Genomic DNA, 27,236 nt, shown 5'->3' on the forward strand with positions numbered 1-27,236 from the left:
CGGGGAAAGGCCCCGCGGTCCCTGCACACCCCCTGCCCCCCGGCAGCAAAGGACTCGGCACCGGACGGAGCGAGCGGCTGTGGGGCAGGGGCAGGCCCCTGGGCTGGGAGCCCCTCTGCGCCCGCCCGCAGGAGACCGGGCCGGGGCGCGCGGCATGGCGTGGCGCGCTGCGCTGCACGAGGAAACACATCGGACCCCGACACGGGGCACACGCACACATGTACCCACACACGTGTTCTTTTATTTCTGTGTGTGTCTACACACACACACACACACACACACACACACACACACACACACACACAGTGACACATTCGCAGGCACACGCGCAGGCCCACGCGCATGCGCACGCTCTCTTTCATGCCCTCTCTCCCCCTTCTCCCGCGCGCGGCAGGCGGCGGCGGGGGGGGGCGGGCGCGCGGCGGTGACGGGCGGCGGGCGCAGCCAACCAGGGCGCGCTCCGCGCCGGCTGTCCGCACACCCCCGCCACACCCCCGCGCCGCCAGCCAATGGGCGCGCGCCGCCCGGCCGCGCACTTAAGCGGGTCGTGGCGGGCCGGGCAGCGGCGGCAGCAGTAGGAGCGGCGCGGTCCCGGTCCTCGTCTCGGTCCCGGTCTCGGTCCCTGCGGCGCGATGGAGTCGGGCAGCAAGGTGAGCCGCCGCGCGGCACCGCCCCGGCCCGGCCCGGCCCGGCGGGCTCCTGCACCCAGACTTGCCGGGAAGGCCCGTGCTCGGCCCCGGCGCCGGCGCCGCGTGTCGGGGGAGGCGGCGGACGGGACAGGCGGGGGCGTCGCTCCGTGGCCGGCGCTCCCGGGCGGGCCGCCGCGCTGGCCGGGGCCGGGCCCTGCGCCGCTCCCCCCGTCCCCTCCCCTCGCTCCGGCCGAGGAGCTCCGCCGAGCCCCGGATGGGCGCGGAGCAGGCGGCCCGCACGTGGCCCCGGCGGCGCCTGCAGGGAGCGGCGTCCTTCCCCCCCGGGGCCGAGCGGGGCAGGAGTCTGGAGCCGCCGCGGTCGCGGTCCCGGTCCCGGTCGCGGTCAGAGAGGAGGGGGAGGTTGGAGACAGTTGGAGAAACGCTGATGTTTCCGAATAAAAGAAGACCGGCCATTTCCTTAAGGAGCGGCCGCCTAAACCTTTCCACGTCCCGGCTCGCTTTTCCTTGGAAGGGAAGCGTTTAGAAAGCCAAACCCGCCCGCGCCACGTCTGCCGCCGTGGGCCGTGGCGACGTGTCCGTGGATGCGCCGGTGGGACCGCGCCCCGCGTGTCCCGTTGCAGCCCGCTCCGAGTGTCCGACCCCGTGGGAAAAGTAAAACCGGTGCCGTTCAGTAATGGGAAGGGATTGCTCTTTCTGGGTGTCTGACTGGAAGAAGGAAGGTGCTGTCTGTCTGTCTGTCTGTCGCAGCGCTGGGGCCAGAGGCTTTGGTTTGGTTTCTTGTAACTCGGGGCGGTCCGTCCCACCCCCCCCCCCCCGCCCGCCCGCCCGGCGGGGCAGCTGCGATACTTTCTGACACCGGTTCCGCATATCTCTCTTCTGCAAACAGAGCAGTCTTAAGGTGCCTTGAAATAGGCGTTCAGGACTAGTCGCTTTTAAAAACCTTGGCCAGGGATTCGGTGCGTAGTTTGCGCCTCTCCCCTTTTAAACTAAACTGCAACAGCAAGGGCACCTCTGCTCGGGGACGTGGGCATCATGTGGCTGATCCATATTTAACCTGGAGAGAGCGCAGTGGAAAGATCCTGGTGGTGTGCACGTATCGCTAGTGGAGCCGCGTGATAACTGGTGTGGTATCAGGCTGCCTAGCACACCTGCGAGTCGCTGCAGTCTCCTTCCGTGAGACCTCGCTATGCAAACAATCAGTGTGGCAATCCTACTGACGTCACGCTGTCCTGTCACAGCCGCCTGAAATCCTTCCTTGTTTCCTGGTCGCTCCAAATGTGGGAAGCGCGATGTTTTGTTAGAAACCCTTAGCCCCCGGGGTGGTGGGGACCGCTCGGGCCCAGCACCGAGCGGAGGAAAGCACCTCTCTCGGTAGCAGGAGCTGCCTCTCAGGCCCGTCGTGGGTGGGAGAGCGCTTTGTGCGCTACCAGCCTTCGAAAACTTACTGATCATTTTCTAACAATGCTGTTGTAGGAGGTTTTCAAACCTGGCTGCTTTTCGCATCCCCCGGGGCTATGCAGTGCAGTACTCGTACGATACAGTCCCGCGTGCCTGTCTGATGTGGTTGAATGACTTGGGCAGAGTAGCCTGGACATGGGAGATCACCCGCAGAAAGGTGCCCAGCCGCGTGGACGGGGGCAGGCCTCGAGTCCGGACCCCCTGGTCTTGTCACTCGCTTGCCCGTGACCCCAGGCAAGTTGTGGGAGACTTGAGCGCAAGTCACTTCTTCGTACCCGTGGGTGGATTTCTCTGGGGTTGTCTCAAAAGACAGATTTGCCACAATGTGCAATGAAAGCCTCGACTTTTTTTAAAGCAGAGTTCTTGTTTTCTGGCCACCCTAACGGAGGGGGGTTGGTTAATGCCTGTGGGCTCTGCTAGCAAAAGGTGTGAAGGATTTTGGGGTGAACATGGGCCAGCTCCCGCCACCTCCCCTTAAAACCGCTGAATCAGTGGGGAGGTGGATCAGGCCTGCGCCAGGGAAGGGGCTGGCAGCTGCCCGCATCTCCTGAGACCAGCAGATTTAGCCACACTTCTGCACATTCAGTTTTTCCAGGGACTGTCAGCACGTGATCTTGTAACAAGGTTTCCATAAGCGCATATAGAAAAATACAGTGATCTGCCTCTAGCCCCCTAAAGAGAGCTCGGCCTTCTTCGGCAAACAACATGCGCATCTGTCTGCCAAGCTGCAGCCACGTATTTATGGGCGCTCTCCCCCTGGCTGCTCAGGTGCCTGCTCTCCGGGCTAGCTAACGTACCCACGTGGGAAGTATTTGGGGCCATGATAGCGTCCATCCGAAACCCGGATTAAAGCCCAGGGGCACGGATCATACCAGCGATACTGGGGAGATCCTGCTCCGTGCTGTTCTTCGGGGACGTCAGTAGGAGCCAGCTGAACCCAACACTTCTACCTCTTCTCCCCCTCGTGTAAGTCCTGCCTGGACTGGTCTTTGCGTGGCCAGAAGCAGAGGGTCAGCGCAGTTTGTCCGTGTCCCGGCAAAAAGGGGCACCTGGGACTTGTGGGGCTGCTGTAGTAACACAGCCAACAACGTGGCACCACCTGCAGCTCCTCCAAGATGGAGTTTCCTGGGTAGTTGAAAGTAGCTGCAGTCACCGGCGCAGCCCGGTTCAGCGCCCGGGGCTTGCCACGGACTGGGCTCTCAGGTTACATCAGCTCAGTGCCCTTAAAGTGGCATGCCATCCCAGGCAGCCTCAGACTGGCACCCCACAGTGCGTGCACCCGGGCCAGGGGGGTGGCGTGTCGGCAGGCATGGGCCCTGGAGGCTCTGCGAGTGCTTGCCTAGCTGAGTGCCAGGTGGGAACCATGCCCTCCGAGTGTACGTGTGACGGAGAAAGGATGCACTGTGCGAGAGAGCAGGATGAGTGCGCGCCCGGCAACCTGTGCAGCACAGGATGCAGCTCTTTTAGGCGAGAGCTCGGCCGCTGGGTCAAAAAAAAGATGTGGGAGAGGGGAAGGGTGGAACAAATCAGCAGCTGAAACCTGCAGAGGAAACCACAACTACTGAGGCTGAAACAACTTTGCGCCCCTGTCCCACCCTGGCCCCAGGAAGTGCAAAGGTTGTCTGTGTGTCCTCTTTCTTCCTCTACTCAAATGCAGGGCTGGGTGCTCCTGGCAGTTCGAGGGAGCCTGTCTTGGGTGCTGCAGTTCTGCAAACGCCTGGGCCCAGTGACCTTCTTTTCACCCCCTTGCCACAGTCCCAGGGTAGCGTGAGGTGTTCGTCTCACTGGGGTTGGACTGCAGATATGGCGTGCTGGGGCGCTGTGATCACCTTGGCTTGAATGAGCTGCATCTGCCTCGGAGCCAGCAATCTGGTCCTCTTGATGCTGGGGCGACTTCAGCGCCTTCCCGTCATAGGGCCTGGCACCTCGTGGCCCGACATCCTCCCCTTTGAAGCCCTGAGTGAGGGTGAAGCCGTAGCCTGGGGCACCTGAAGCTTACCTCATTGAACTAACCTTGTCCTGTCTCATATTCTGATGTGGGGTTGGTGATGGGGGTCCTTGCACGATGCTGGGTGCGTGCCAGGCAGCTTGGTGTCGTCAGACCAGTGTAGGACTGTCAGGATTTGCCTGGAATCTCCTTTTACCAGTGATGCCTTTTGCTATTCACTCCATTTAGCTGTTTTCCCCTTTCACAGACTCTTGGATCTGTGGGCTAGAAAGGGCCACGATGATCATTTCAGACCGCCTACCTTGCTAGGGTGACTGTTTCCCTGGTCTCCAAATGGGACAGTCCGCTCCCCACACTGCTCTCTGCCACACTCGGCTGTCCCCGAGCTCTGGTCTCAGCTGAGTGTGCCACAGTGTGAGAGGGAGGATCGCAGGGAACCAGTCCTGTTGTGAACACCCGGCTCGGGAGAACAAAAGCACTCCTTTGGCCAAGGCCGCAGGGAGCTCCAGTCGGGTGTTTGCAATGGGACCGTCCTGGTGAACATAGACGTGTGGGAGCATGGGGTCACCCTGTGCGTAGCGCGGGCTGGAGGGTTTCACCTGGCAGCTGAACCACAGCAAGCCTGTCTCTGCCTTTGCAGGAGGGTCTCAGTGCTTCAGCCTGGCGCTGCGGTGGTCGGGCAGCCGGCGGTCCAGGGGCTGTGCCAGCCCGTAATACTGAAACGGCAAGAGAAATTCAGGGTAACATTGCTGTGGTTGGGTTCATAACGCCTGCCCAGGCCCTGAACCACTGCTCCCAAATCCATCTGAAGGTGTCCCTTGGACTGGAAAAGGGCAGGCTGGGAGAGCTGCACGTTCTGTGGAAACCAGTCAATGCAGAGATGCCAGCACAGAAGTGGAGGCAGTCCCAGCGTGTCTGACAAGTTACCTCTCCTCCTGCTGCATTCCTGTCCGCTGATGGATGCAGATTTCGTGACTTCCTCCAGGCATCAAGTTCGCTGTTGCTGGGTAACACGAGATCTGGGCTTCATTGGCCACCCGGGCTCGGATCTGCTGCCCAATGAAATGCAGCCTTTGGCGTCTGGCAATTAAACAGCAGATTCCCCACATCCTTGAGGGACGGGAAGGGGCCACGGGAATGTGGGAAGGAAGCAGAGGGAAGGCAGGCGGAGGAGCCAGGAGGTGCAGGGCCTGGCTCCTGTGGCCGGGCGGTGAACGGAGAAGCAGGAGGGCAGCAGATCGGTTCTTGCCAAGACCTGATTAGCAAGCCAGTCGGGTTGTGCTAGGAACAGGGCTGGCAACTTTGCAGACAGGGGCCCCTTCAGTAGAGCACACGCAGGCCACTTCCAGCCCAGCCTGTGCTGCAGCCGCTGCCACCAGCGCCGCTCGCCGCCCCGGTGCTGCCAGCACACGACCCGGGCCCCTGCCACCCAAACGCTGCAGCAGGCCCCCGGCTCCGCAGGCCCAGTGAAATGGCTGCGGGAGCCGTAGGCTGCTGACGCCTGTTTTAGGCAGGGGGGCAGATGTGTGTCAGCAGGCATGGAAGAGCATGTTGTGCATGGGGTCTGGTTCGGGGAGCCAGGCCTGGCGGATGGCTGAGAAGGGAGTTGCCGTGATTGAATTGAGGAGCCGGCCTCTTGTGCGTGAGGCTCTCGCGTCCCCATTGGGGCCTTTCCGATCCGAGCTGGGACTGCACCGAATCCTCTCTGTCCAGTGAGACTGCCCCTGTGACCAAGCTCTGAATCCTGCTCATGTCCACGAAGGGCCCTGGTGAGGCAAGATCGTGCCCAGGTGCCAAGTCAGATGCCAGTGGCGCAGGCTGGAGCTGGGGGGTCTCTGACAAGAGGCTAGTGTCTGGGATTTGGCAAATCTCTGCTGCTGTTTCAGCAAGCTCTACCTTCCACCAGAACAAGCGGTGCTGCCGGGAGGGAGGGCGAAGCAATCGAAGAAGGGGCTTTACTTTCACATGAATACTTCAAAGCTGATTAGCTCTAACCTATGAATCCTAGTTCCCAGCTCGGCCGGCGCAGCGGCTGGGCCGAGCAAGGGGAAGCCTTTGGCCTTGGATAATCGGGCCATTGATGAAGGTGCCTGGCCTGCACTGACCTCCCCCCAAAACAAGCCCCTGATTGTTGCTTTAGCTTAAGCAGAAGAAAGAGGAGGTGGGAGGGCCTGCCAAATAGCTGGAGGCATTGAGCTGTTGCATAAATGCCGGGATTTTGCTTGGTAACTGCACTAGGCTCTGACACAGACCTGTTGGTACCCTGCACGCTCATCTAAGACCACTTGCCCTCCTTTCACACCTCAGACCTGCGTGTGCATGTGCATCCGTGTGTGTGTGTCCCTGCTTCCACCCAGGTGATGGGGCGCAGCCTGATTGCCGTAGAGCTGGGAGGAGAGAGGACCCTGACCGCTCCCGGGGCATGGGTGCAATTCTTGTTCCAGCCCTGTCCATGTAGAGGCCATTGCTGACATTTCTCCATCTAGAGGTTTCACTTGGCCTTTAACCTAGTAAACCCCAGGGCTGTGGTGATCGAGGTAGGCTTGCAGTCCAGGTGTGGGCTAGGCACAGACTGCTGCTCAACCTCCTTCGGCTGCCTTTCCACTTCCTGGAAACGCCTTTCCTTCCCCTTTGAGCAATAAATAAGAGAGAGCTTTTCTTGCAAAGCTGATGGAGACTGAGAACAGCCAGTGCCCGAAAGGAAGGCGGTTACAATTGTGCAGCCCGTAGGAGGGCAGCTGCCTCTGGACACCCAGCAACACTGGCTAGGGATCAAAAGCCAAGGCTGGAAAAAGCAGTCCCATGTGATGTCCTTCAGTGCTGCTGCGATAGCAGAGAGACGGGCACCTGAAAGGCTAAATCAAACAAGGCTTGCGTGGGTGAGATCTGTTACTGGATGGACTGTGCAGTTGGGAGAGATGTTGGACACTGCACTGGGAAGCTCACCCTTCTTCAGGTCTGGGAAAAGAGCAAGTGAAGCTAGGTTAAATCACACTCAGGAAGTAGATGTCACTGTGTATTCTGCCGCCCTTTTCCTTCCCATTGTGGATTTTTCCATCGCAGGCAGCTAAGTCAAGCTCAGGAAGTAGGTACGACCTGGCTTGAGCTGCACTTCCTTGTATTCCAGACCTGAAGAAGGCACTTTGCCCCTGAGACTTCGTCTAATATCTCTCTGGATTACACAGTCGGCTCAATACGAGACAGCACCAGAAGCCCCTTGCTTCTTGCACAGTTCCTATACCATCAGCGCTACAGCGACTCCGCCACTCCCAGACCCAAGAGGATGTGGCTAGGGCAAGTTTGGTCTCTCTGCAAGGTTCAGAAGTGTCTGCACACACCCAGACCGCTCCCCTGCCCACATGACATGGGCAGAACAAGATCTTTGTCTTGGTCCAATGGCTGTTCCTTGCCTAAAATGTCCTCGATATCAGAAGCCCGGTGGCTGTTTCGTAGCAGTGTTAATCAGGGATCACTCGGGGGCGGGCAGAGTATTATCAGGTTAAAGCTGAGGCTCCTGGGCCATGCCTACAAATCCAACTGCTGGACTCCCAGAGTTCTTTAAAAATAGTGTCCATTCCTAGCCCTTGAGGGTGCAAACTAAAGCTTGGGACTGTGACCAGCAGTACTTGGATGATTTAGGGCAGCAACTGTCTTCCTGCTCTTTGTAGTGCCTGGCACAATAGGGTCTTTGCTCAAGATTAGGACTCCTAGGTGCCAACGCAATTCAAATAATATAGATGACTGATGTTTTCCTGAGTCTGCTGACAGCCTGAGCCCAGAGCGCCCCACTCCATCTCTGACACCTGCTCTTCCCAAGGAAGACTGGGCACGGTGCTGGCTGAGCCAGGAGGGCGGTGGGGGATGTGCCCTCAGCGCCTGGGGTTGCCTTAAGTTTTGCAGCCCCAGGCCCTGGGGATATCTCTGGTTTTTTTTGCCTTGTATCTCCAAGTCCTTTTTTTAAAAAGAGAACATCTAGATCCCAGCCAGGGAACTGCTTTTCCTCATATCTCACTGACCTTTAACATTTCTGAAAGATTTAGACTCTGATTAGATGCTTTTTTCCTTTAGAGACTGGCTGAATTTAATCAGTAATTGATGGAACACGTCAATGAAATGCTGACCTCTTAACACACGTGGGGTACGAGCAGCATTTAAGTCTGAGCTGCTTCCCTGACCGCTGTGACTGCATGAGGTCCCACTGCGTGTGCAAATGCCCGTACTGACCGGTTAACGTATGTGAAGTTCACAGGTAGTCTAGCTGCTGAGGAAACCCGTATTGTTCCTTAAACGAAACGCACATTTGAACAAGAAAAACCACTGCTAAATAACTGAGTAGGAAGGTCCTGGCCTCTGGGGTTTGTTCTTAATGGCATATCCAATTTTTCAATGAAAATTTCAGTGCTATGAAACATCTCGTGGGCTTTAGCAGGACTCCTGGAGTCTCTTCCAGGCATGCTTCAGTTTCCTCACTTGAAAAATGAAAATAGTAACTTGGCTGCTGTGCAGGGGTATGTAGAGGGTCTGTTCTTCAGTGTCAGCAAAGCCCTTCAGGTGTGCAGGGCTGTTGCCTGGAGAGAGTCCCTAGGTGGAACATAGCAGAGAAGTGAGTGATCATTTTAAACAGACTTTCTCACCGGGTACTTGGAGTGGCATTACTATCATTGGGTCTGGGCAAAGCCCAGGGCCCTGGGTATTATGTCCCAGCCAGCTCGGTCCTGTACTTAGCCAGCCCCTGATGTGACGGTGCCAAAGCTGTGTAAAGCTGGGGACTTGGGAGTTGGGGCTTTTGCATGGTAGCCAAGGCTGGGTGAACTTCAGCTCAGTCCTCAGGGCTCTCCAAGAGGGGCTGTTTTCTCTGGAGGGAAAAAGCCCTGGGGGTGTGTTATGCTGCTCAGTCTCCCACTTGCAAGTACATATACTAGGAAACGGGAGAGGATGAGCTCTAACTCTTACAAGTGGGGCCGGGGAAGGTGATATAAGATGCAACTGAGAGCCAAAGCACTGCGCCCTGAAATGCTGTCTGCCAGGACCTAGGGGGGTGCCCAGGAGAACAAAGCTGCCCATCCATCTTCCCTGTGCCTTTCCACACCTGACTGCTTGCTGTTTTCTTTCCCTGCAGCAAGTGACGGTTCGCCTGATGGTGGCGGTGGGAGGAGCTGTGCTGGGGTCTCTACAGTTTGGCTACAACACCGGAGTCATCAATGCTCCACAGAAGGTAAGGGGCAAAAGATGGTGCACGTCCAAACATCCTGCTGCCTTCATAGTCTGCAGAGCACCCCTAAGCAGACTACATGCGTGCACATGCTTCTTGCAAGACAGTGTGTGCACGTATTGCAACATGATCATTGCACGCTGCAACCTGATAGTCGGTTATTGCACTCTAGCACAACACCACATTAGCAAACAAACTGCCATGGCATGCATGTGCATGGGCACGTACATGCGTGCACGCACACGCACTAACATATCCATTGGTGTAACACAACACATGCGTGCTGCAATCCCACACCAAGCCTGGCTAAAATAGTACATCCTCTTAGGCAGCTTACCGGCTCTAATGAGATTTGTTAGGCAGTTATTTGGCTTCTGAAGTTCCCAGGAGAATTAAAGTTTCCTCTTCGTGTACTGTTCTGTTGAAGAATCCTGGGGGAGTCGGTCGGTGTTTGGCCTTTGTCAGCACTGGGAGAAGCTGTAGCCTACAACTGGGCTCCAAGCAAACCTAGCGGTATTTCACATCTAAGCTATGATTTCAGCCTTTCCTAAATGGGCTCCACTGACCTCTCCTTGGAGGCAGTCTTGTCTCTGGAAAGGCAGTCAGCAAAGCCTGGTAGTCCACATGGAAACATGAAAGTAGCCAGCCCCAGAAGAGCTGGTGGACAGTCACGCATAGATGGGGGAGCAGAGACAGACTAACTTGTGGCACGTCTGCCAAAAAAGTTGGTCCCCACGGGTATGGAGCACCTGCTTTGTCATGAATGCAATTCTCATGAAGATGGGGATGGTGGAGCTGGTAACAGAGACGGGACTCAAGTGTCCTTACTGCAATGGTGTCAAAACATAGCTCGGGGTAGGTCTGGACAACAGGTGCTGGGAAGAGCAGCACCCCGTGAGTGCTGCACAGATTGCAGCCCTCACTCATTCTGCGGCAGACGGAAAAGGCCAAGTTCACACTTGCCCAGTGCAGGCAAAGTCCAGGCGCAGGGCAGTACTGGGGGTGATGAATGGGTTTGCAAAAGCAGGGCTAGCGGAGGGTGGCCAGGGATGCGACACTTCTGAACATCTGCCTGAAGCTGCAGCGTGCTCCCCCCCCACTCCTTTCTGTCTGCTCAGCAAATATCCACCGAGTCCTGAGGAGCCAGGAGGCAGGGGAGCCCCTGGAAAACAGGTGACTGCAGCGGGATGGGGAGCAGGGAGTGGAGCCTCTTGCTCAGCCAGGAGGTAACCTGATTTCCCCAGGTGCTGGGAGGCGATTACTTCCACTGCCTTAGCATCTCTCCTGCCCTTCCGTGTGTGCACACCTTCCTGCCTGCTGGTTAGCAAATGCCCACACCCTCCCCTTGCCAAGCTGCCCTTTTAGATCAGGTGTCTGGATGCTTGGGCAGCTGAGTCATGGCCCAGATCTGCATCCTCATGCTGAGACGGTTGAATAAGGAGCTGGGAGGGGAGAACCGATTGCGTGCTGTGAGCATGAGGATTGCAGTGGAACGGGACTGTTTAAATCCAGGTTCACTTCACCTGCAGTCCAACAGGCTGAGGTGCCGGGGTGGGGGAAGGATGCAGCTCGGCTCGTCTGCCGTGCCAGTCCATTTCTGACATGTCGGCTCTGTGGCTGCGTGAGCAGAAAAGGGGAAGAGCAGCGCAGGACTTGTTAGTGGCAAGCACTGCTGCGGAGGGGGAGCACCAGCACTGCTGGAATTGTTGGCTTCACTGGTGCCAGCCCTGATTCATACCAGCCCGCGGAGGTTGGACCCAGACCCACTACACAGCGCAGTCCTTATTTACCCCCTGCACAAGTAACTCCTCGCAGCTTCAGGAGGAGTTGTTTGTATCTGAGATGTGGGAGACCTGGATCCAGCAGTGGGGCCTGGAGGAGGGGACATGGGAGTGCCCCAGAGAGATGGGGAGAGCAGCTGGGGTGGGGGCCAGGGGAACAGCAGTGTTTTGAGTGAGAAGCCCACAGCCGCGGGGCCCTGTGCTGCGTGGCTTGTTCCGCGGGTGCTGCAATTCCACCACCTTTATCGCTGAGCTGAGTGGTGGGTTTTCAAATTAATCCAAAGGCCTCTGGTGCAAGGTGGGAATCCCATTGACAGGCAACAGGAGTTTGGCCCTCATTCCCTACAGTAGTTTTTTTCCCTTTAAATCTCACCCATCATTATTTTCCATGACCCTGAGCGCTGGGATGTTCTGACAAGGTGCCAGCCTGCATGTGCCTGGGCCTCGAGGTTGCTTTGGAAAAAGCTCAGGCACCTTGCCCCAAAGCACAAGATGTCATGCCATTGTTATAACCCTAGAGGTCTTGTGCAAGCTCTTGTTTTGTGCCTCACACTGGCCACCCCTGCTTATCCGCCAGCGACTCCACGGGCCGTGCTTGGGCAGAAGAAGGACAAACGGGGACCTGAGTGCGGCAGGTCGGCTCCAAGAACCCAGCGTTCCAGCGTGGCAGAGAATTAACACATCAAAGCCTCTGCACACAATCCCAAATAATTAAAAACACCAAGGCAGACTTCACATGGCAAGAATATTAATCCTATTACCGGAGGGCTCGGCAGGCCAGCTGCACAGACCTCCTTGCATGGCATAACAGGGCCGGGGAAGTTACCAACAGTTGCTCTTCCACCAGCCTTGCCCTCGCCAAGAGAAGCTCCAGGAAATGCCTGGGGGAAGGCTTGGGCCAGGAGGGGGAAATGTTCCTCTGTCTTGGAGCCAGACAGGCCTGCTGTGAGCCCGTGCTGTACTGGCCCCTGGGCCCGGGCAAAGGTAGCCGGTGGGTTTGATCCTGCTGTGTCACTGCCACAGATGCGCTTGCGCTAAAGAAAGGGGCTGGGAAGTGAAGTCCTAGGAGGCTCTGCTGCCCCGAGAGCCCCTCGATGCTGTTATGCGGGGGCAGGCCGGGCCCGTTTCCTGCAAGCCAGGCCTCCTCCTGCCCCGGGGAAGGACAAAGGGCTGTGGGAACCTTGAGTAATCCTGAGTAATCCCTGCCTGGAAATCCGCACCAGGAGGGGTTGGTGTCTTGATGTACTGGTGCCTGTTAGGGCTGAGCCAGCCCACTGTTTACAGGAGGGAGGGAGGGAAATGGGACTTGCCAGGCACGGGTGTTAATCACCCTCCTAGTCTTTGCTGTGTTACGTCTGTCTCCTCCTCCCCCAGCCTCTTCCCTGCCCAGCCAGCTCTGCTGTGGCCCCAGAGTCGGCCTGCGCGGGTGCTGCACGGTTGGAGGAGCAGGAAGCTGAGGGCTGAAAGGGGAATGAGGGGTTCCCATCACTCCTGGTGCTGTGTAGCAAGCCTGGCTGGGTGCAGAGCTCCGCTTTGGCTGCCAGGAGTGGGGGAGCTGGTAAAACTTTGGGCTCTGATCCCTGGGGAGAGGGCTGGGAGGAAATAGCAGCTGCTGGGAGGCCAGGGCTGCAGCACTGGGAGGGGATGGAGGTATTCACAGCCATCAGCTCCAGGAAGCTCAGGCTCACAAAACAAGAGCCTGACATTCATCAAACCTTTTTCTTTTTTTGGAAGATCTTGGCCTGTGGCCTGTCCCGGGTGCCAGCAGCCTGCCCCGCACCCAGGGTAGTGCTCCCAAGCAGCTGTGATCAGTTTGGCTTGACTCCGGAGCAGTGGCTGCTGCAGTGCAGGGCCCTAGCGGTGTTCTCTGTAGCAACCCGCAGGGGCAGAGGATTTGCCAGAAGCATGGAGAGCTGCTGGAGCAATTGCTCCTCTTAAACAGCAGGTTTTGTCACAAATAGACTGGGTACTTGCAGCCTCCTGGGTTCCTTTCAGTGGCTGACCAGGCCCCCCAGCACTGGATGGCCATTACTGCTGCTAATGCAAGATGAGCTGGTATAGGAAGAGGGATCCGATGCCCTCTGCCCACAGTCACAGTGCTGAGGGGCACTAGGAGCAGGAAGACCCAGCCCCTGGCCCCCTGGACCATGACACAAGGAAACGTGGCTGCCCGGATCCACAGCTGCTGTACGTCAGCATTGCTCCGCTAACCCTAGCGGGGCTGTGCCTGCTGTACCCCAGGCAACAACCTGGGCTGGGGTGTCAAAAATGCTTATAATTTGGATGAGAAGAGAGTCGAAATCTCTCCTCCTTCCAAACGGGCCCGTTATGCAATGCAAGCAGAGCAATACCTGGTTCCTTGTCTCTTCAAGAGATTCCCCACCCTGCGTTGCCTGAACACCTGCTCTCATTCCTGGGTGGTGGTGGTGGTGGTTTGTTTGTTTGAGCTGATAGGCCGCGGGTGATGCATGTTGGCAAATATGTGAAGTCATCTGCCCTGGGGACTGGCAGAGAGAGCTGCAGGATCAGGTCTAGCCAGGGACGATCCTGCCCAGAGCTGGAGGCTGGACACTGTGACCTCCTGTGGTCCCCTCCAGCCCTGTTCGGCTCCTTGCTCACGCAAGCAAAATCTGTCAGGATGGTTTGGCGGGGGCAGAATCCCTGGCAGAAAATTTTCCATTGAAATGTTTCCAGTTGGAAAATGGCTTTTTAGCAAACCAGAAAAGAATGATAGAGCAATACTCTGCTGGTGTCAAATATTCAGTTTTCATTGAGAAGACTTTTGGGAGTTGAAGCATTTTGTTTTTAAACCAAATTATTATTATTTTTTAAAACGATCCTCCCCCAAGTGCTTTGAGGAGTATGAGGAAGAAAAGCATCCTTTCCCAGCCGTCAGCGCTGGCAGGACAAGGAGAAGCCAGGGGTTTGCTATGCAGGCTAAGAGCTCACCAGGACGTGGGAGGGGTTGCCGTCTCCAGTCACTTAGCATGCAGACTTCCCGTTTCTCCGGTTTGCCTTGCCCCGGGCCACCCTGGGGGGCCGAGGACCAGCAGGCTGGGGGAGGGGAAAGGGAAAGGGGAGCAGGAGCCCGACAGCCAGGCAGCGCAGGTGGGGAAGGAGCCGGGCAGGAGGAAGCGCAGACACGGGGTGAAGAGCGGGCAGCCCACCATGTAGCACCCCGAGGGGGTGAGTAAAGGGACCTGGTCCTCCGGCTCTGTCTGCCGTGGCCCCGTTACACTGACCCCCTCCTCCGCAGGCAATGGCGCTCTGCGTCTGGCACAGCTGGAGGGAGAGGGGCACTGCGCGCTCTGTTCACCGAAGAGAAACTGGTGCCTGGTATTGAGGTGCAGGAATTTTGTTTCTCTGCCTTTACCGTTCGCAGCACGGTCGCCCTGGCACAGCTGCGTGGTGGGACCCGGCCGTGCCCTGGCAGCGCCTGGGCAGCTCGGCCTTTGCCATTTTGGTAAATGGAGGCTGGTTTGTGACACACCCAGACAGGCAGCGCCTGCGCCTCCAGCCCAGGACAGCTGGCTGCGGCTCACCCTCCCTCGGTGACTTCTTTCCAGCCCTGCTTGGCACAGCAAGAGCACGCAGGGCACTTACCAAATACCGGCTTTAGCCGAGGCTGTTTAAACTGCTCAGAAAACTGGTTTGTTGCTGGCAACCAGCACTGGTGCTTGCTGTATTTGTATGCGTGTGACTCAGCCCGGGCTGGGTTTTCCAGGCAGGAACTACGCCTCTTCACCCAGCCCCTGGGCACATCACCAGGCCGCTGCCTCCCGCCTGCCCTGCTCCCGCAGTCTGGTCCTCAGCCATTCCTCCAGGAACAACCTCCACCCACCCACCCACTTTCCTTGATACGTTCTTCTGCCCCCGGCCCTTCCACGTGTACTGTGGGTTGTAGCCCAGCTTTGCTTTACCTGCGTCTGCCAGCAGCTGCCCTCACCTGACTCTTCTTATCAGACCTGGGGGGTGGGATGGCCCACGTGCTGATGCAAGTCAAAGGGCTTCAGATCTTACTACATCACAGGTTTCCCGTAAAATCTCCCCTTCTCTCCTGTTTTACTGAGACAGTCCATTAGAAACAGCACAGCACAGATCCCTCACGTGCCTTGCGTACCTTGACACTTGCTTGGAGATTAGTGACCTCAGCAGCTGCCTCAGAAGAAGCACAAAAGCCCGAACGAGGCTTTTCCAGGACAAAAAGTGCATTTTGGTTACGGGAATAGGCCGGTGCGTTTCAGTGGGCCAGAGTCGGTTTTAAATGCTGAGCGTAGGCAGGAGCACGTAGATCTAAAAATGTATGTCTAGCAACAGCTGCCTTGACAATGACTTCCAACCTTTGTGGCTTCAGAACAAAATTGCATCCTTGTTAATATTAGAAAGTTAGTCTTTCAGCACTTAATAAAGATAGTGAGAACTTTTATAAAACGCAAGCCAACATTTTCTAAAAACAGGAGGCTGACAGTTTCCTAAGCTGGCATTTAGAGACCAGAGAACGACCAAAAGCACCAAAATGACTTAGGAACACTATCACCTATCGACTTCAGACAACGGATATTGCTGAGGCAGTCGAAGTATGTTGGTGGTCTTGCTTTGTAGAAGTTCAAGGCAATGGTCACAACTATAGCATTAATTAATAAGCCACGTGCTCAGGTTCCCATTCCTCCGTTAGGATGGTTGTTAGTGAGGCCTTGAGTATTTTAAGTTTGAAACTTCTTTAGTAAGGAAGTAGAGAGCCAGAGACATGAAAAGTAACATGTGACAGTCTGCATTTGGCAGTCTGATCATGTCTGTGTCCAAATCACTGCTTCTGTCCCTGCAAGACGAGCCCCAGCAGCTCCAGAGCCAAAATGTGCTGAAAATAAAGCAGGGAAGAAACTCCAAGGCAACTTGCAGGTCCTTGGCCTCTCCCAAGGGGACAGGTGGACCTAACCAGGCTGGATCCCCTCAGGCAGCATCTCGCCCTTGGCGAGGAACCTCACCTTTCCCCCTTTGTGACAGCAGCAACCTCTGAGCTCTCTGCATGTGTCATGTGTCAGCAGGGCAGGGCGAGACCAGAACCTGCCTGGCTGCATTTCCACATACATCACCTGCCGCTTCCCGGGCAGCCGTGGTCCTGCCGGCCTGGCCTGGCTCAGGGAAACTGGTTTGGTGACTTCCACCTAGCGGAGGGAAAGGGTTGTTGGCACCACTCAGCTGCAGAGCAGTCTGCCGTCTGAGCGGAGCGCTTTCTCCATGACGTACCAGCTTGTGACCACGGAGGAGACGGGCCAAACCGCGTGACTGGAGCACATGGGCCATGCCTGGGGGGAAGCCTGGAGCCTGTAGATGGCAGGGCCGAGGCCTGGGAATTTGTGGCATTTGCAGGTGTAGATGGAATCGAAACTGGAACAGAAGGGGTGGGGGAGGGGGAGGCAGTGTAACGAACCAGGAGTTAATTGCTGTGGAGAGCACCGGGGTTAAAGGTCATTGTGCACGTTGGTCTAACTCTGGACAGCACTTCTCCTTTTTCACGTTAGTCCAGTTTGCAGGGGCAAGAATACGCTGCAGTTCTGCAGGGCTTTCCCAGAGCAGCCTCCAAGGCCGCATGCAGGTGAGAGCGGCCGTGCGGTCCGTGGTGCTGCCGACACGTCTGCGGTGCCACAGACCTCACGTTCGGCTGTTCTCCGTGCTGCAAGGTAGCAGCGTGGGATACCCAGGGGTCAAAAACACCTGCGCAGAAAAACAAGCGGAGCAGTGCACGCGTGGGCAGCACGCGCTGCTCACACCCGGAGCCTGGCCGGCCAGAGACGCACTCGAGCCAGGCTCCGCGTGGCAGGTTGGTCACTGCTGCAGCCCCAAGAGGCCCCAGGACCCCAGGTACGGCTGCTGGAGCCAGCCCAGTGCTGGCCCGAGCCTCCCCTACCCCACCTGGGGTAACCTGCCGCATGCCAGAGGGCGCATGGCACAGGCACTCCCCAGGGATGAGTAGCAATGGCCCAAGGCGTGCCGTAGCTAGTTGTCGCTGGGGAACCAAACGTCCACACCGTGCGTGGATGCAGCCCAAGAGTTTATCCAACCTACATATCCAGGAAGTTCTTTGTGCTGGTGTCCCTGTGCCGAGGACCTCTCGGAGCCGCTTCAGTCATCACGGGGGTGCGGGAATTTGGGGGCCAGGGTGGGACACAGAAAAGGCGCCGAATAACACAGAGCAGAGCACAGCAGGACTATTCCTTTAATCCTGCTGCCATCCGCAACCCTTCAAATCCTGCTTAATCCCACATCAGGGACAGCGAGATCTAAACCAGGACAGCTTACGGCTGAATGAAATGGGGCAGAACCACCCCCAATTAGCTTTAGCTTTGGCTTCCCACAAGCTCCCGTTACCGCGGAAGCCCTGGCTGCGTAAGTCCCCACCACGGCTACCCTTTGGTCTGGGCTCTGGGGCGAAGTTCCTGCAAGTGGCATGTTTTTCTGCCCGATTTATTGCAAAACACTTTCTCCCCCTCCTGCTGGAGTCTGGCAGGGCCAGGCTGTGTCTGCTCCTGCCGAGGGCTCCTTATTCCAGCAAGACTATTGCCTCCCGCGGGACCTGGGCACGGGGCTTGGAACTCACCTAGGCCTGTGTCCTCAAGGCATTGAAGGGCCTGACTGCCTGGTAGGGTGGGCCCTGTGACGGCGAATACATCCCGAATGGCAAGGCGCTCGAATCCTGCAGTGACGGGGCACGTAGGGCCCCCATCAATAGAAGGATGAGCGTACGGCTATTTTTTGCTGTAATATTGCAGTTTTGGGAGTTTTTATATTTATAGTGGGAGGTCATCGTGCAGGGGTGTTTCATGCCGTGGTACAGTGAAGTGTGGCCGCATCCCTGTAGCTCGTGGGTGGAAAGTGGGATGTGTGTCACCTCGGCCTCGTGCTGGCCTGCTGCGGAGAGCTGAGCGTCCGTGGAGGAGAGCTAGAAGAGCAGACGCCGGTGCCTCCCACTAACGGGTGTGATTTCCTTGCAGGTGATTGAAGAGTTCTACAACCAGACCTGGCTATATCGGTACCAGGAGCCCATCACCCCCTCCACCCTCACCACTCTGTGGTCCCTCTCCGTGGCTATATTCTCGGTCGGAGGGATGATTGGATCTTTCTCAGTTGGGCTGTTCGTCAATCGCCTTGGCCGGTAAGCACTGCGCGCGCTGGAGCCGTCCTGTCCGCCCAGCTGCTCCGCTGGCCCCATCCATCCATCCATCCATCCATCCATCCATCCATGCAGTGTCTGCACCCTCACTCCACTCCCTCGAGGTAGGGCAGGATCTCACCTTCCCTTGAGGGCTGCCCCTCTCTCCCAGACCCCCACACATACACATTTCTGCCCTTGAAGCTTGCCTTGCCCAGTGCCTTCAGCACAGCCGCCTCCTGCTCTGGCCCACCACTTCACCAGTTCTTACTGCCTTTCCCTCGAGGTCTTCCTGAGCCAGACTCAGACTCTCGGAGCAAAGGAGCAAGTTTGCCAGGCCCCTACCCTGCCCCTGCCCCTGCTAGGTCCCCTCCCTCTGGTCTCAGTCTGCAGAGCAGAGGCAGTGCTCAGGTCTCTGCAAGTGAAACGCGTGCAGTGGGTGCCAGAAAGGAGAGGCTGAGGCGCAGGAAGAGTCGCCGACTTACCCACAATCACACGGGGATTTCCAGAGGCAGGAACAGAATCCTAACCCACCGACCGGCACGCACAGCCAGCCCTCAGCTGATTTGTCACCATTTACTTTGGGATCCAGTGATTCTTCCTGTTCCTGTTTTCTCAAGGGCTGGGGCTGCTCCAGAGCTCACAGCCCTGTCCACCAGATCAAACGTTTGTAGTCTGTCCCACGTGAGCGCCTCTCCAGCTCTCTGCAGTCTGAAATCCATTCATGTCAAGTAAAGCTGCACTGTGTTCTGGTCCTCAGGGCAACATCTGTTGAGAGACCTCATGAAGGGGAGCATCGTCTCCCTCAGTGAACGGACCCAGTGTCTGTATTCGTCAGGGCTGCACAGTGTCTTGCGTGCACATTAGATAAAGGCGGAGGAGCTCAGGAGTTTGTCCCTCCTCGTTGTTGAGTCCTGCTTGTATCCCAGCCCCGTGCGCGCCCAGCACCAGGAGCATTCTCTGCTTCAACATCGCAGGGGAGGCAGATGAGACCCACCAGCTAGACTCTGCTTGTCAGTCTTAGATCATTGCAAGCAGTCCTTTGAGAAATGACTGGTTTGGTCCAGTTTTGTATTCCCCCCCCCCTCCCCTCCCCACAGAAAGGATGTGCACAAATTGGAGAGTCCAGCAGAAAGCAACAAAAATGGTTTGAGGGCTGGGGAAGGACTGAGGGACCTGGGCTGATTCAGTCTGGAGAAGAGAAGACCGAGGGGGGTTGAACAGCAGCCTTCACCTCCCTGCAGGGGGGCTGCAAAGAGGATGGAGCTGGGCTGTTCTCCGTGGGGGCAGATGGCAGGACAAGGAGCAATGGGCTCAGGCTGCAGCAAGAGAAGTTGAGGTTCCACACTGGACCAGGCTCCCCAGAGAGGTGGTGCAGGCTCCATCCTTGGAGGTTTTCAAAACCCAGCTAGACCAGGCTTTGGCTGGGATGATGTAGTTGGGGCTGGTCCTGCTTGGAGCAGGGCCTGGACTAGATGGGACCCCCTGAGCTCCCTTCCAGCCCTCAATGTCTGTGATTCCATGAAAGCAAGTGGAGCTATTTGGCCCTTTGTGATCTGTTCATCCCCTTTTGCCTTCTGTGCCTCTTGCTCAGGGGAACAGTCTTTTCGACGTCATGTCCAGCTTCTCCGTCCTGCTCTCTCTCATACACAGGTTCTGCACTGGCCAGAGCCTCGCTGACTCTTTCTATGCTTACAGTTCACAACTAGGCTTTGGGAACTGTCCTCTCTGCTTTCCACCAAGAACGTAAATTGTTGGCTTAACCAGCCTAGTGGCACCTCTTGGATGCAGCTTTGCCCGTGCTCGCAGTGCTGCTGGTCTGACCTCCTCCAAAACCTTTCTTCCCCAGACGGAACTCCATGCTGATATCCAACGCTCTCGCTTTCGTGGCAGCCATCCTGATGGGATTCTCCAAGATAGCTTACTCCTTCGAGATGCTGATCCTTGGCCGCTTCATCATTGGGCTGTATTCTGGTCTCACCACTGGGTTTGTGCCCATGTACGTGGGTGAAGTGTCCCCCACAAAGCTTCGGGGAGCTCTTGGAACTTTCCACCAGCTTGGCATTGTCGTGGGCATCCTTATTGCACAAGTGAGTGTTTCTCAAAGGTACCCCCTGCTGCACGGTCCTGTCTGTCACTGGCAGGTGTACCACTTCCAACGGGCCCGGATGCTTTGCCTGGGTAATTCTGCGTTGGTGAGCAGCTGAAGTTTTCCTCAGCCATAGCCGAAATGGGTGTAGGTGCTCTCAGACAGAGAGGTTTACATAACAGCCCAGCTCCTTGCTGTGCTACGTACTTGCTGGGTTGTCCTTTGGCAAGTCATTTAATCTCTTAGAAGTTCACTTCCCCTCCAGTGAAGCAGCTGTAATGCTGCTCCATTTGTCTTTACTATTTAGTATCCTGGGCTTCTGGAGAGCTCTTGTTCTTGAGCTCTGTCCACATGGTCTCATTATGGCCTGGTGCACGGGGGGAATGACAGAGTTCCCAGTCCTACGTGGTCTGGGACCTGTAGGGGAAGATGAGTCTGGTGGTGGAGCATGCACTATTGTTCCCTGGCAGTGCACAGGGGATCAGGGAGCCAGTGTGATCCAGGATCTTCCTGCTGGGGTGACGAATGTGTGAGCATTACTTGATGCTTGTGTCAGTTGTCTGCAGCTCCTGGTTTTGCAGCTGGGGCGGTGTTGTGCCCCCGACAATGACACAACACGGCTCTCCATTAGCCTTCTAACTAAAGAAGGGGTGGTGGAGCCAGGCACGCTGCGTGGCTAACAAGGGTTGTCTCTGCAGGTGTTCGGTCTGGACGTGATCATGGGGAACGATTCGCTCTGGCCTCTGCTGCTGGGCTTCACCTTTCTCCCATCCTTGATGCAGTGCATCATTCTGCCATTCGCCCCAGAAAGCCCCAGGTTCCTCCTTATAAACCGCAACGAGGAGAACAAGGCCAAGAGTGGTGAGTGAGTCTCCCCAGCCCTACAACACCGTCCCAGGGCTTGGGCCCCTCGCCGTTCCTAACCTCTCCATTCCCCGCCTCCTCACAGTCCTGAAGAAGCTCAGGGGGACGACGGACGTCAGCAGCGACCTCCAGGAGATGAAGGAAGAGAGCCGACAGATGATGAGGGAGAAGAAGGTCACCATCATGGAGCTTTTCCGCTCGCCTATGTATCGGCAGCCGATCCTCATTGCTATCGTGCTCCAGTTGTCCCAGCAGCTCTCTGGGATCAATGCGGTGAGTGAGCTGTGCTGGCAGATCCCTTGCAAAGGCGGCTCACAGCCTGCCTGCCCGTTCTGCAGCTGCCCAGGGGCCTGTCTGGAGTCACACGGGGACACCGCGGCTCCCAGAATAGAACTGCTGCCCACAGCCCTGCCCACTTGACCACGCGCCTTGCTCCGGACAGCATCACTCCTGTTGCTGCACCCGTGGCACTACTGCTTTGCACACCCTGAGCTCAGGACGGGCTCAGCTGCAGTTTTTGCCCTATCATTTATTTCTGTATATATGTGCACAACTGGCTTTGATTGCTGAGGGTGTGCAGGCTCGGTGCCAGAATTGGCCCAGGCCAGCTCCAAGGAGCCCTCGTCTGGTGCCTGCTGGGTTTGCTCACTGGATGTTGCTTTGTTTTGTAGGTTTTCTACTATTCTACTAGCATCTTTGAAAAGTCAGGTGTGCAGCAGCCAGTCTACGCTACCATCGGCTCTGGGGTGGTGAACACAGCTTTCACGGTTGTCTCGGTGAGTGTCTGTTGTGCAGTCCTCCCCTCCCGCTGCCTGCCCACAACTCATCACAGTGAGGGCAGTGCTAGTGTAGGTCTGGACAAAAGCAAGTCCCACTGAGAGCAAGAATCTGCCTAAACATGACCATACCTAGCAGTACTACAGCAGTTTTATCCAGAGATCTCAGTTTTTTGAGATCATACAGCTAATGGCCTGAGAGGTCAAGTCCCTCCAGCCCCCACTGCCCCTTCCCAAGGCTACATGGTGAAAAACAGCGGTGGAGCGGGGCCTTCAGACTCTGCCGATAAGCCCGCCGCTCTCCGTGCTGCAAGAGTCTGCCTGTGAAGTGTCCTTAGAGAATGGTAACCTTTGGCTGAGCCCCTCTCCTCTCCTCTCCTCTCCTCTCCTCACCTCCCTCTGCCACCGGAGCAGGAGTCCTCCCTTCCCTTGACAGACCTCATCTCCACTGGACTTCCCATTGAAGACCAACTTCCCGTCCACCCGCAGGCCAAACGCCTGCCTGCTGGGTGCCTGCCTGTCCCCTCGTTGCTGCACCCATCGTTATGATCCAGGCCCCTGGCATTGCTCGTCGCCATGCCTTGCCCGCTGTTTGCTTTTCACCCTGACCACATTAGCGTCTTGGGGCTGTTGATGCTGTGTTTGCCTTGCCCTGTTCTGGACTGCCACCTGCCTGGGAAGCACAGACAGGTTCAGGGCAGAGCGCGATGCAGGTCCGCAGCACGGGTTATCTGTGCTCTAATGAGCGCTCGTCTTCTTCCTGGCAGCTCTTCGTGGTGGAGCGGGCTGGACGCAGGACTCTCCACCTGGTTGGCCTGGCAGGGATGGGAGGCTGTGCCGTGCTCATGACCATTGCCTTGGTGCTGCTGGTGAGTCACTGCTCCAGAAAACCGCTCTGCAGGCACAAACCCTGAGCTACTGCCACATGCCGAGAGCCAAGGGGTGCTGTGGACTTCCCCCCTAGGCGGTGGGTCTGGGAGCCAGCAGAAGGGGACGCCCTTCCCAAGGGGTCACGGGATGTGGCAGTGCTGAACATGCCAATGCCACGAGTCCATGGCTTGGCGGGGTCTCAGCTCTGGAGGACAGTAATATTGGGACGGCTGTGCTCCCTGCTGCAGGGGCAGGGCCTTGCTCTGCCCACACCCAGCACGTGCCTCTGGCCCTGCCAAACGCTGCAGCTCATCACCCAGCCGGTGGGAAGCTGCTGGCGGCTGTTTGTCACAGAAATGTGCAGCTTGTTTGGAAATAACAATGTCCTTTTCTCCCTGCCCTGACCTAGGAAAAAATGGCTTGGATGTCCTACATCAGCATCGTCGCCATCTTTGGGTTCGTGGCTTTCTTCGAGATTGGTCCAGGGCCCATCCCGTGGTTTATTGTGGCTGAACTGTTTAGCCAGGGCCCTCGTCCTGCTGCCTTCGCCGTGGCGGGTTTATCCAACTGGACCTCGAACTTCCTTGTGGGCATGAGCTTCCAGTACATTGAGGTAACTGCTCTCGCGGGGGGGTCCGGGGCTCCTCGTGCTGTGGAGATGGGGCTGGTGGCAGCCACGTGGGCAGTTCAGTGCCTCCAGGGGGGCTGGAAATGTGGACGTGTGAACTGCAGGTGGGGCTAGTCTTGGAGCCTGCATTCAGATCTGGATTTGGCTTTTGTTCCTGTCTGGGGTTTTGGTTTGGGCCTCTCTCTGAGCAGCCAGCGCGCAGAGGGGCTGGCAAGCGCTGCCTGATGATGGGGCCCGTTCGGCTGCAGCCGCGGCTGGAGCTCTGGGGGACTCGTTGGCGTTCAAGGTCCAGAGCCGGACAGGTGTGAGCAGGCTTCATGTGAGGCAGTTCTCTGGGTCCTTCCTGCTTGCTCCTGGGCTGCTTGTTTCTGTGGGCTTATACCAAGGTAGAAGGAGCAGCAGCCAACACTTCTAGCTGCTGTTCACTTTTGTGCCATTAGAGCGATGCTGCTTAGCTCTGTTTCACCCAAAGAGCTTTACAGAGGAAAGGCTAAATGCCTTGTCCAAGGCCAAAAGCCAAACCCAGCCCTTCTGCATAGCAGTGCAGCTGAGACCCACTGTCCCCCTTCCTCTCCGCCTCCGTCCTGCAGCGAGCTACTCAGCACAGCCGTGGGTGTTTTCTGTAGCTGGAATTAGGGGCTGTGGCACTCACTGTCTCCTCAAAGGCTTTCCATGGTGCCTGTCCTCTGGGCAGGCTCCCTGAACCTGGCCGAATTTCATCCCCAGCCACTGGTTAGTCTTGCTTTGCTGCTCAAGCTCACCCAGCCAAGAGACAGGCCAGGGCACCTGGTGGGAATCCTTTCAGCGCTGGGACTCTCCCCGGCAAGGCAGGGAGACCCAGCCTTTCCAGCACGTCTCCATCAGGAGAGCACCGCGTTGCCCTGATGAGCAGCTACATCAGCTCTTCCGGGGTCTCAGGGTGGTTTGGCTTGGGCTCAGCACAGCATGGGGATGCCCTCAGGACAAGGGAGCCGTTTTCTGTGCATATAAACGGGGGCTTCAGGTGAGGATGTTGCTGAGCTGATCTGAATCTGGAAGCTGCTCCAAGTGCCCTTCTAACCCCAAGGCCGGGTCTGCACGTGGCCCTCTAGGTCTAGGAACAGATGCTCAGCTCTGGAGAAGGGAAGCTTAGTCGGGACCAGGCCGGCACCACCAAGCGCATGGCGCAGAGGCAGAGTGGTTTCCCAGCCCTCTGCTCCCAATTGGATTTGGGGCGCGCTGCCCTGGTCTGGGGAGCAGAGGTGATCTAAAGTGCCCCTGCGGCACGTGGCCAGGCTGCTCTACCCGTCTGCAGGCGCCGTTAGTAGATGGGTAGCATTCAGGGACACTCGGCGGAGTGCCGGGGCTTTGTAAGACCGATGACGCTTGTCAATCCAGGCTACTAGGTCCCTCTGCAGCCTGCACCTGCACACCCCAAGCCGATCACTGCTTCCCCATGCCCCTTTTGCACAATGTACTCACCGCTCCCTGGCTTTTTCTTTCCAGCAACTCTGCGGCCCGTACGTCTTCATCATCTTCACTGTGCTGCTGGTCCTCTTCTTCATCTTCACCTACTTCAAGGTGCCTGAGACGAAAGGCCGGACCTTCGATGAGATTGCCTCTGGCTTCCGGCAGGGAGGTGCCAGCCAGAGCGACAAGACGCCAGATGAGTTCCACAGCTTGGGGGCTGACTCCCAGGTCTAACCAGCCAGGGGCTTGGTCTGTCTCCTCTGAGCCTCTTCTCTTCTCTCCTGAGCGTTTTAAATACTTGTACAGAAACCAGGAAGGAGGGAGTGGGATGTTTGGGTCTTGTGCATTTGCTCCATCTCCAGTCCCCCACCAGCCACCTGGCTTATCAGAGACAAACTGACATCCCTTTGCTAGAAATGATTTTAGCTTGTTTTATGTCCAGGATTTCAAAGCCGATAGAAACAGATGCAGCAGCTAATATACACCAAGCAATGCTTTCCAGCCCTCGCGGACAGGAAGGCAGCTCTCATTTGAATGAATGACCGGTTATTTAATGAGAAAACAAATGGCAAAAGTTTTTAGCGTTCAAAACTTTTTAATGTTCTAATCACAGGAAAAACAATATCATTTACTTTTTTAAAAAACAGATTTTAAATGAGTTGTGGTTTAAAAAGCAGTCTAAGGTTTTAGCCCCCGGGTTGGCTGTGGAATGAAACTCCAGGAATAGGAAGCTGCGGGTCCAGGGGGGCTGAGGAGTGCACACGGCTAGTGGACACGTTCCTGCTGCCTGCATCGGTGGTTGATAGTTGGACCCCGAGGAGGAGCGCAGGCAGCCTGCAGCACTGCCAGGGATGGGTCGTGCGGGCCCTGCCTTCAGGGTCTCGCACCCCCAGACTCCCCGCGGTGCACAGTCTCGTAGCAGCATCTCAGCTCCTCTGGTCGCGGAGCTTGTTCCCGGCCTCATTCGCTCCCCCCACCCAAACTAGCCAGTTCGTTCCAAGGGGTTGGACGAGTGGAGTCTGGGTGGGGAAGCCTTTTGGGGGTAAAATTACCGACTACTTTTTTTAAAAATCTGGCAATATTTGCCTGATAGGTCAAATGGGGCATTGCGTGCCAGCAGGGCCAAGCACAGGCCTCCGGCGCACTGTATAGAAAAAAGACTCCGCAATTGAAATCCGATCTGGCGCGGCTCCCGCCAGGAGCAGCCTTTGCCTTTCCTGGGTTGGAGGTTTTCTGAGAAGCAGAAGTGATATGTTTACAGGGTGCAGCAAGCCAGTTTGAGGTGAAAGGACCTGGCTGGTAACACCACACTACACAGCTAGCCCAGTCACTACCTTGGAAGTCTCCGCAGCACAGACATTCATCGGTTAAAAGGATACATACATTTCCTGCTTTCTGTGTATAGACTGGAAGATATTTATATATATATTTTTGTTCAATGGTGTTGATAGTAGACATTAAGTTATAGTGTTCTGATTGACCAGCAAAGTACTGTAAATATTCTTGAACTATATTCACATTGTATAATGGAAACAAAGGTACAGATACAATGGTCTAGTTTCTATAGCAACTGTAAGGAAAGGCTTGTACATGAATAGATTGACTTTTATATAGTCACCTGCACTGTAGTTGCATCTGTTGCACTGAATTTTAGTCTGTTAGTATATTAAAACACAACAATACTGTCCTTAAAAAACAAAAAGCAAACCCCCACAGTACATATATTTTAGAAACTAATGGCACATTTCCAAAGCCGCATGCAGCTATTTAATAGTATTTTTTTATTTATTTTGTCTGTTTTTAAAGTGACTATGTGACCACACTTGAAAGAAAATAAATGTAGAAAAAAAACAAAGCGCATCTCCGAGTGCGGCACAGAGACCGATAGACTAACTCTTTTTATAAAAAAAAAAACGACAGAAAGAAAGATAAGTGCCAAGAGCAAGAGGGGAACCGTGTGTGGTGTGGAAATAATAAAGAATGTATGCAGAGACCCAGCATGCTCGAGCGTGGATTTATTTCAGCACTGGACAAGTTCTAGCCTTGCGCTAGCAGGACCTGATGTTTCGGGCACTTCTGGTGGTCCAAATACCTTCCCCCCAGTGCTGGACATGGCCTTGCTCTGAGCTGCTGCCGGGTGCGAGAGGCCCTTGCCCCGGCACCCTGCTTGTCCCTGGGCTGGGACTGTGCTGGAGGTCTGGGTTTGAAAGCAAATGTGTTCAGTAGGGCACATTGCATTTGGGGCAAGGATAGTAGAAGAGGGGATGGACCGCTGGATCCAGCCTGCTGCCGTGGGGCTTCGGCATTTGGTGGCGGGGGCCTTTGGCTGTGGGGAGACAAGCGGTGGCCAGGTCCTGCCTC

The 27,236-nt window shown here is 56.4% G+C and overlaps 1 protein-coding gene across 1 annotated transcript; it reads left to right on the plus strand.

Annotated features, from left to right (window-relative positions):
* The first annotated feature begins 526 nt into the window (after positions 1 to 526).
* Positions 527 to 26,868, plus strand: SLC2A1 (solute carrier family 2 member 1). The gene is made up of 10 exons (XM_014604188.3): positions 527 to 650; positions 9,176 to 9,271; positions 18,042 to 18,202; positions 20,049 to 20,289; positions 20,987 to 21,149; positions 21,238 to 21,425; positions 21,824 to 21,928; positions 22,696 to 22,797; positions 23,208 to 23,411; positions 24,912 to 26,868. Exons 1-10 carry the CDS (start codon positions 633 to 635, stop codon positions 25,107 to 25,109), a joined length of 1,476 nt encoding a protein of 491 aa, XP_014459674.1. The 5' UTR covers positions 527 to 632; the 3' UTR covers positions 25,110 to 26,868.
* The last annotated feature ends 368 nt before the right edge of the window (positions 26,869 to 27,236 follow it).

This window comes from Alligator mississippiensis, chromosome 13 (assembly GCF_030867095.1).
Source record: "Alligator mississippiensis isolate rAllMis1 chromosome 13, rAllMis1, whole genome shotgun sequence".
NCBI classification, from domain to species: domain Eukaryota; kingdom Metazoa; phylum Chordata; order Crocodylia; family Alligatoridae; genus Alligator; species Alligator mississippiensis.

Bases quoted from the DNA above. Each gene is read 5' to 3' on its own strand.
- SLC2A1 (XM_014604188.3), top strand. The intron at 18,203-20,048 runs GTAAGCACTGCG...TTTCTTCCCCAG, and splicing joins TTCGTCAATCGCCTTGGCCG to ACGGAACTCCATGCTGATAT. The intron at 21,929-22,695 runs GTGAGTGTCTGT...TCTTCCTGGCAG, and splicing joins CAGCTTTCACGGTTGTCTCG to CTCTTCGTGGTGGAGCGGGC.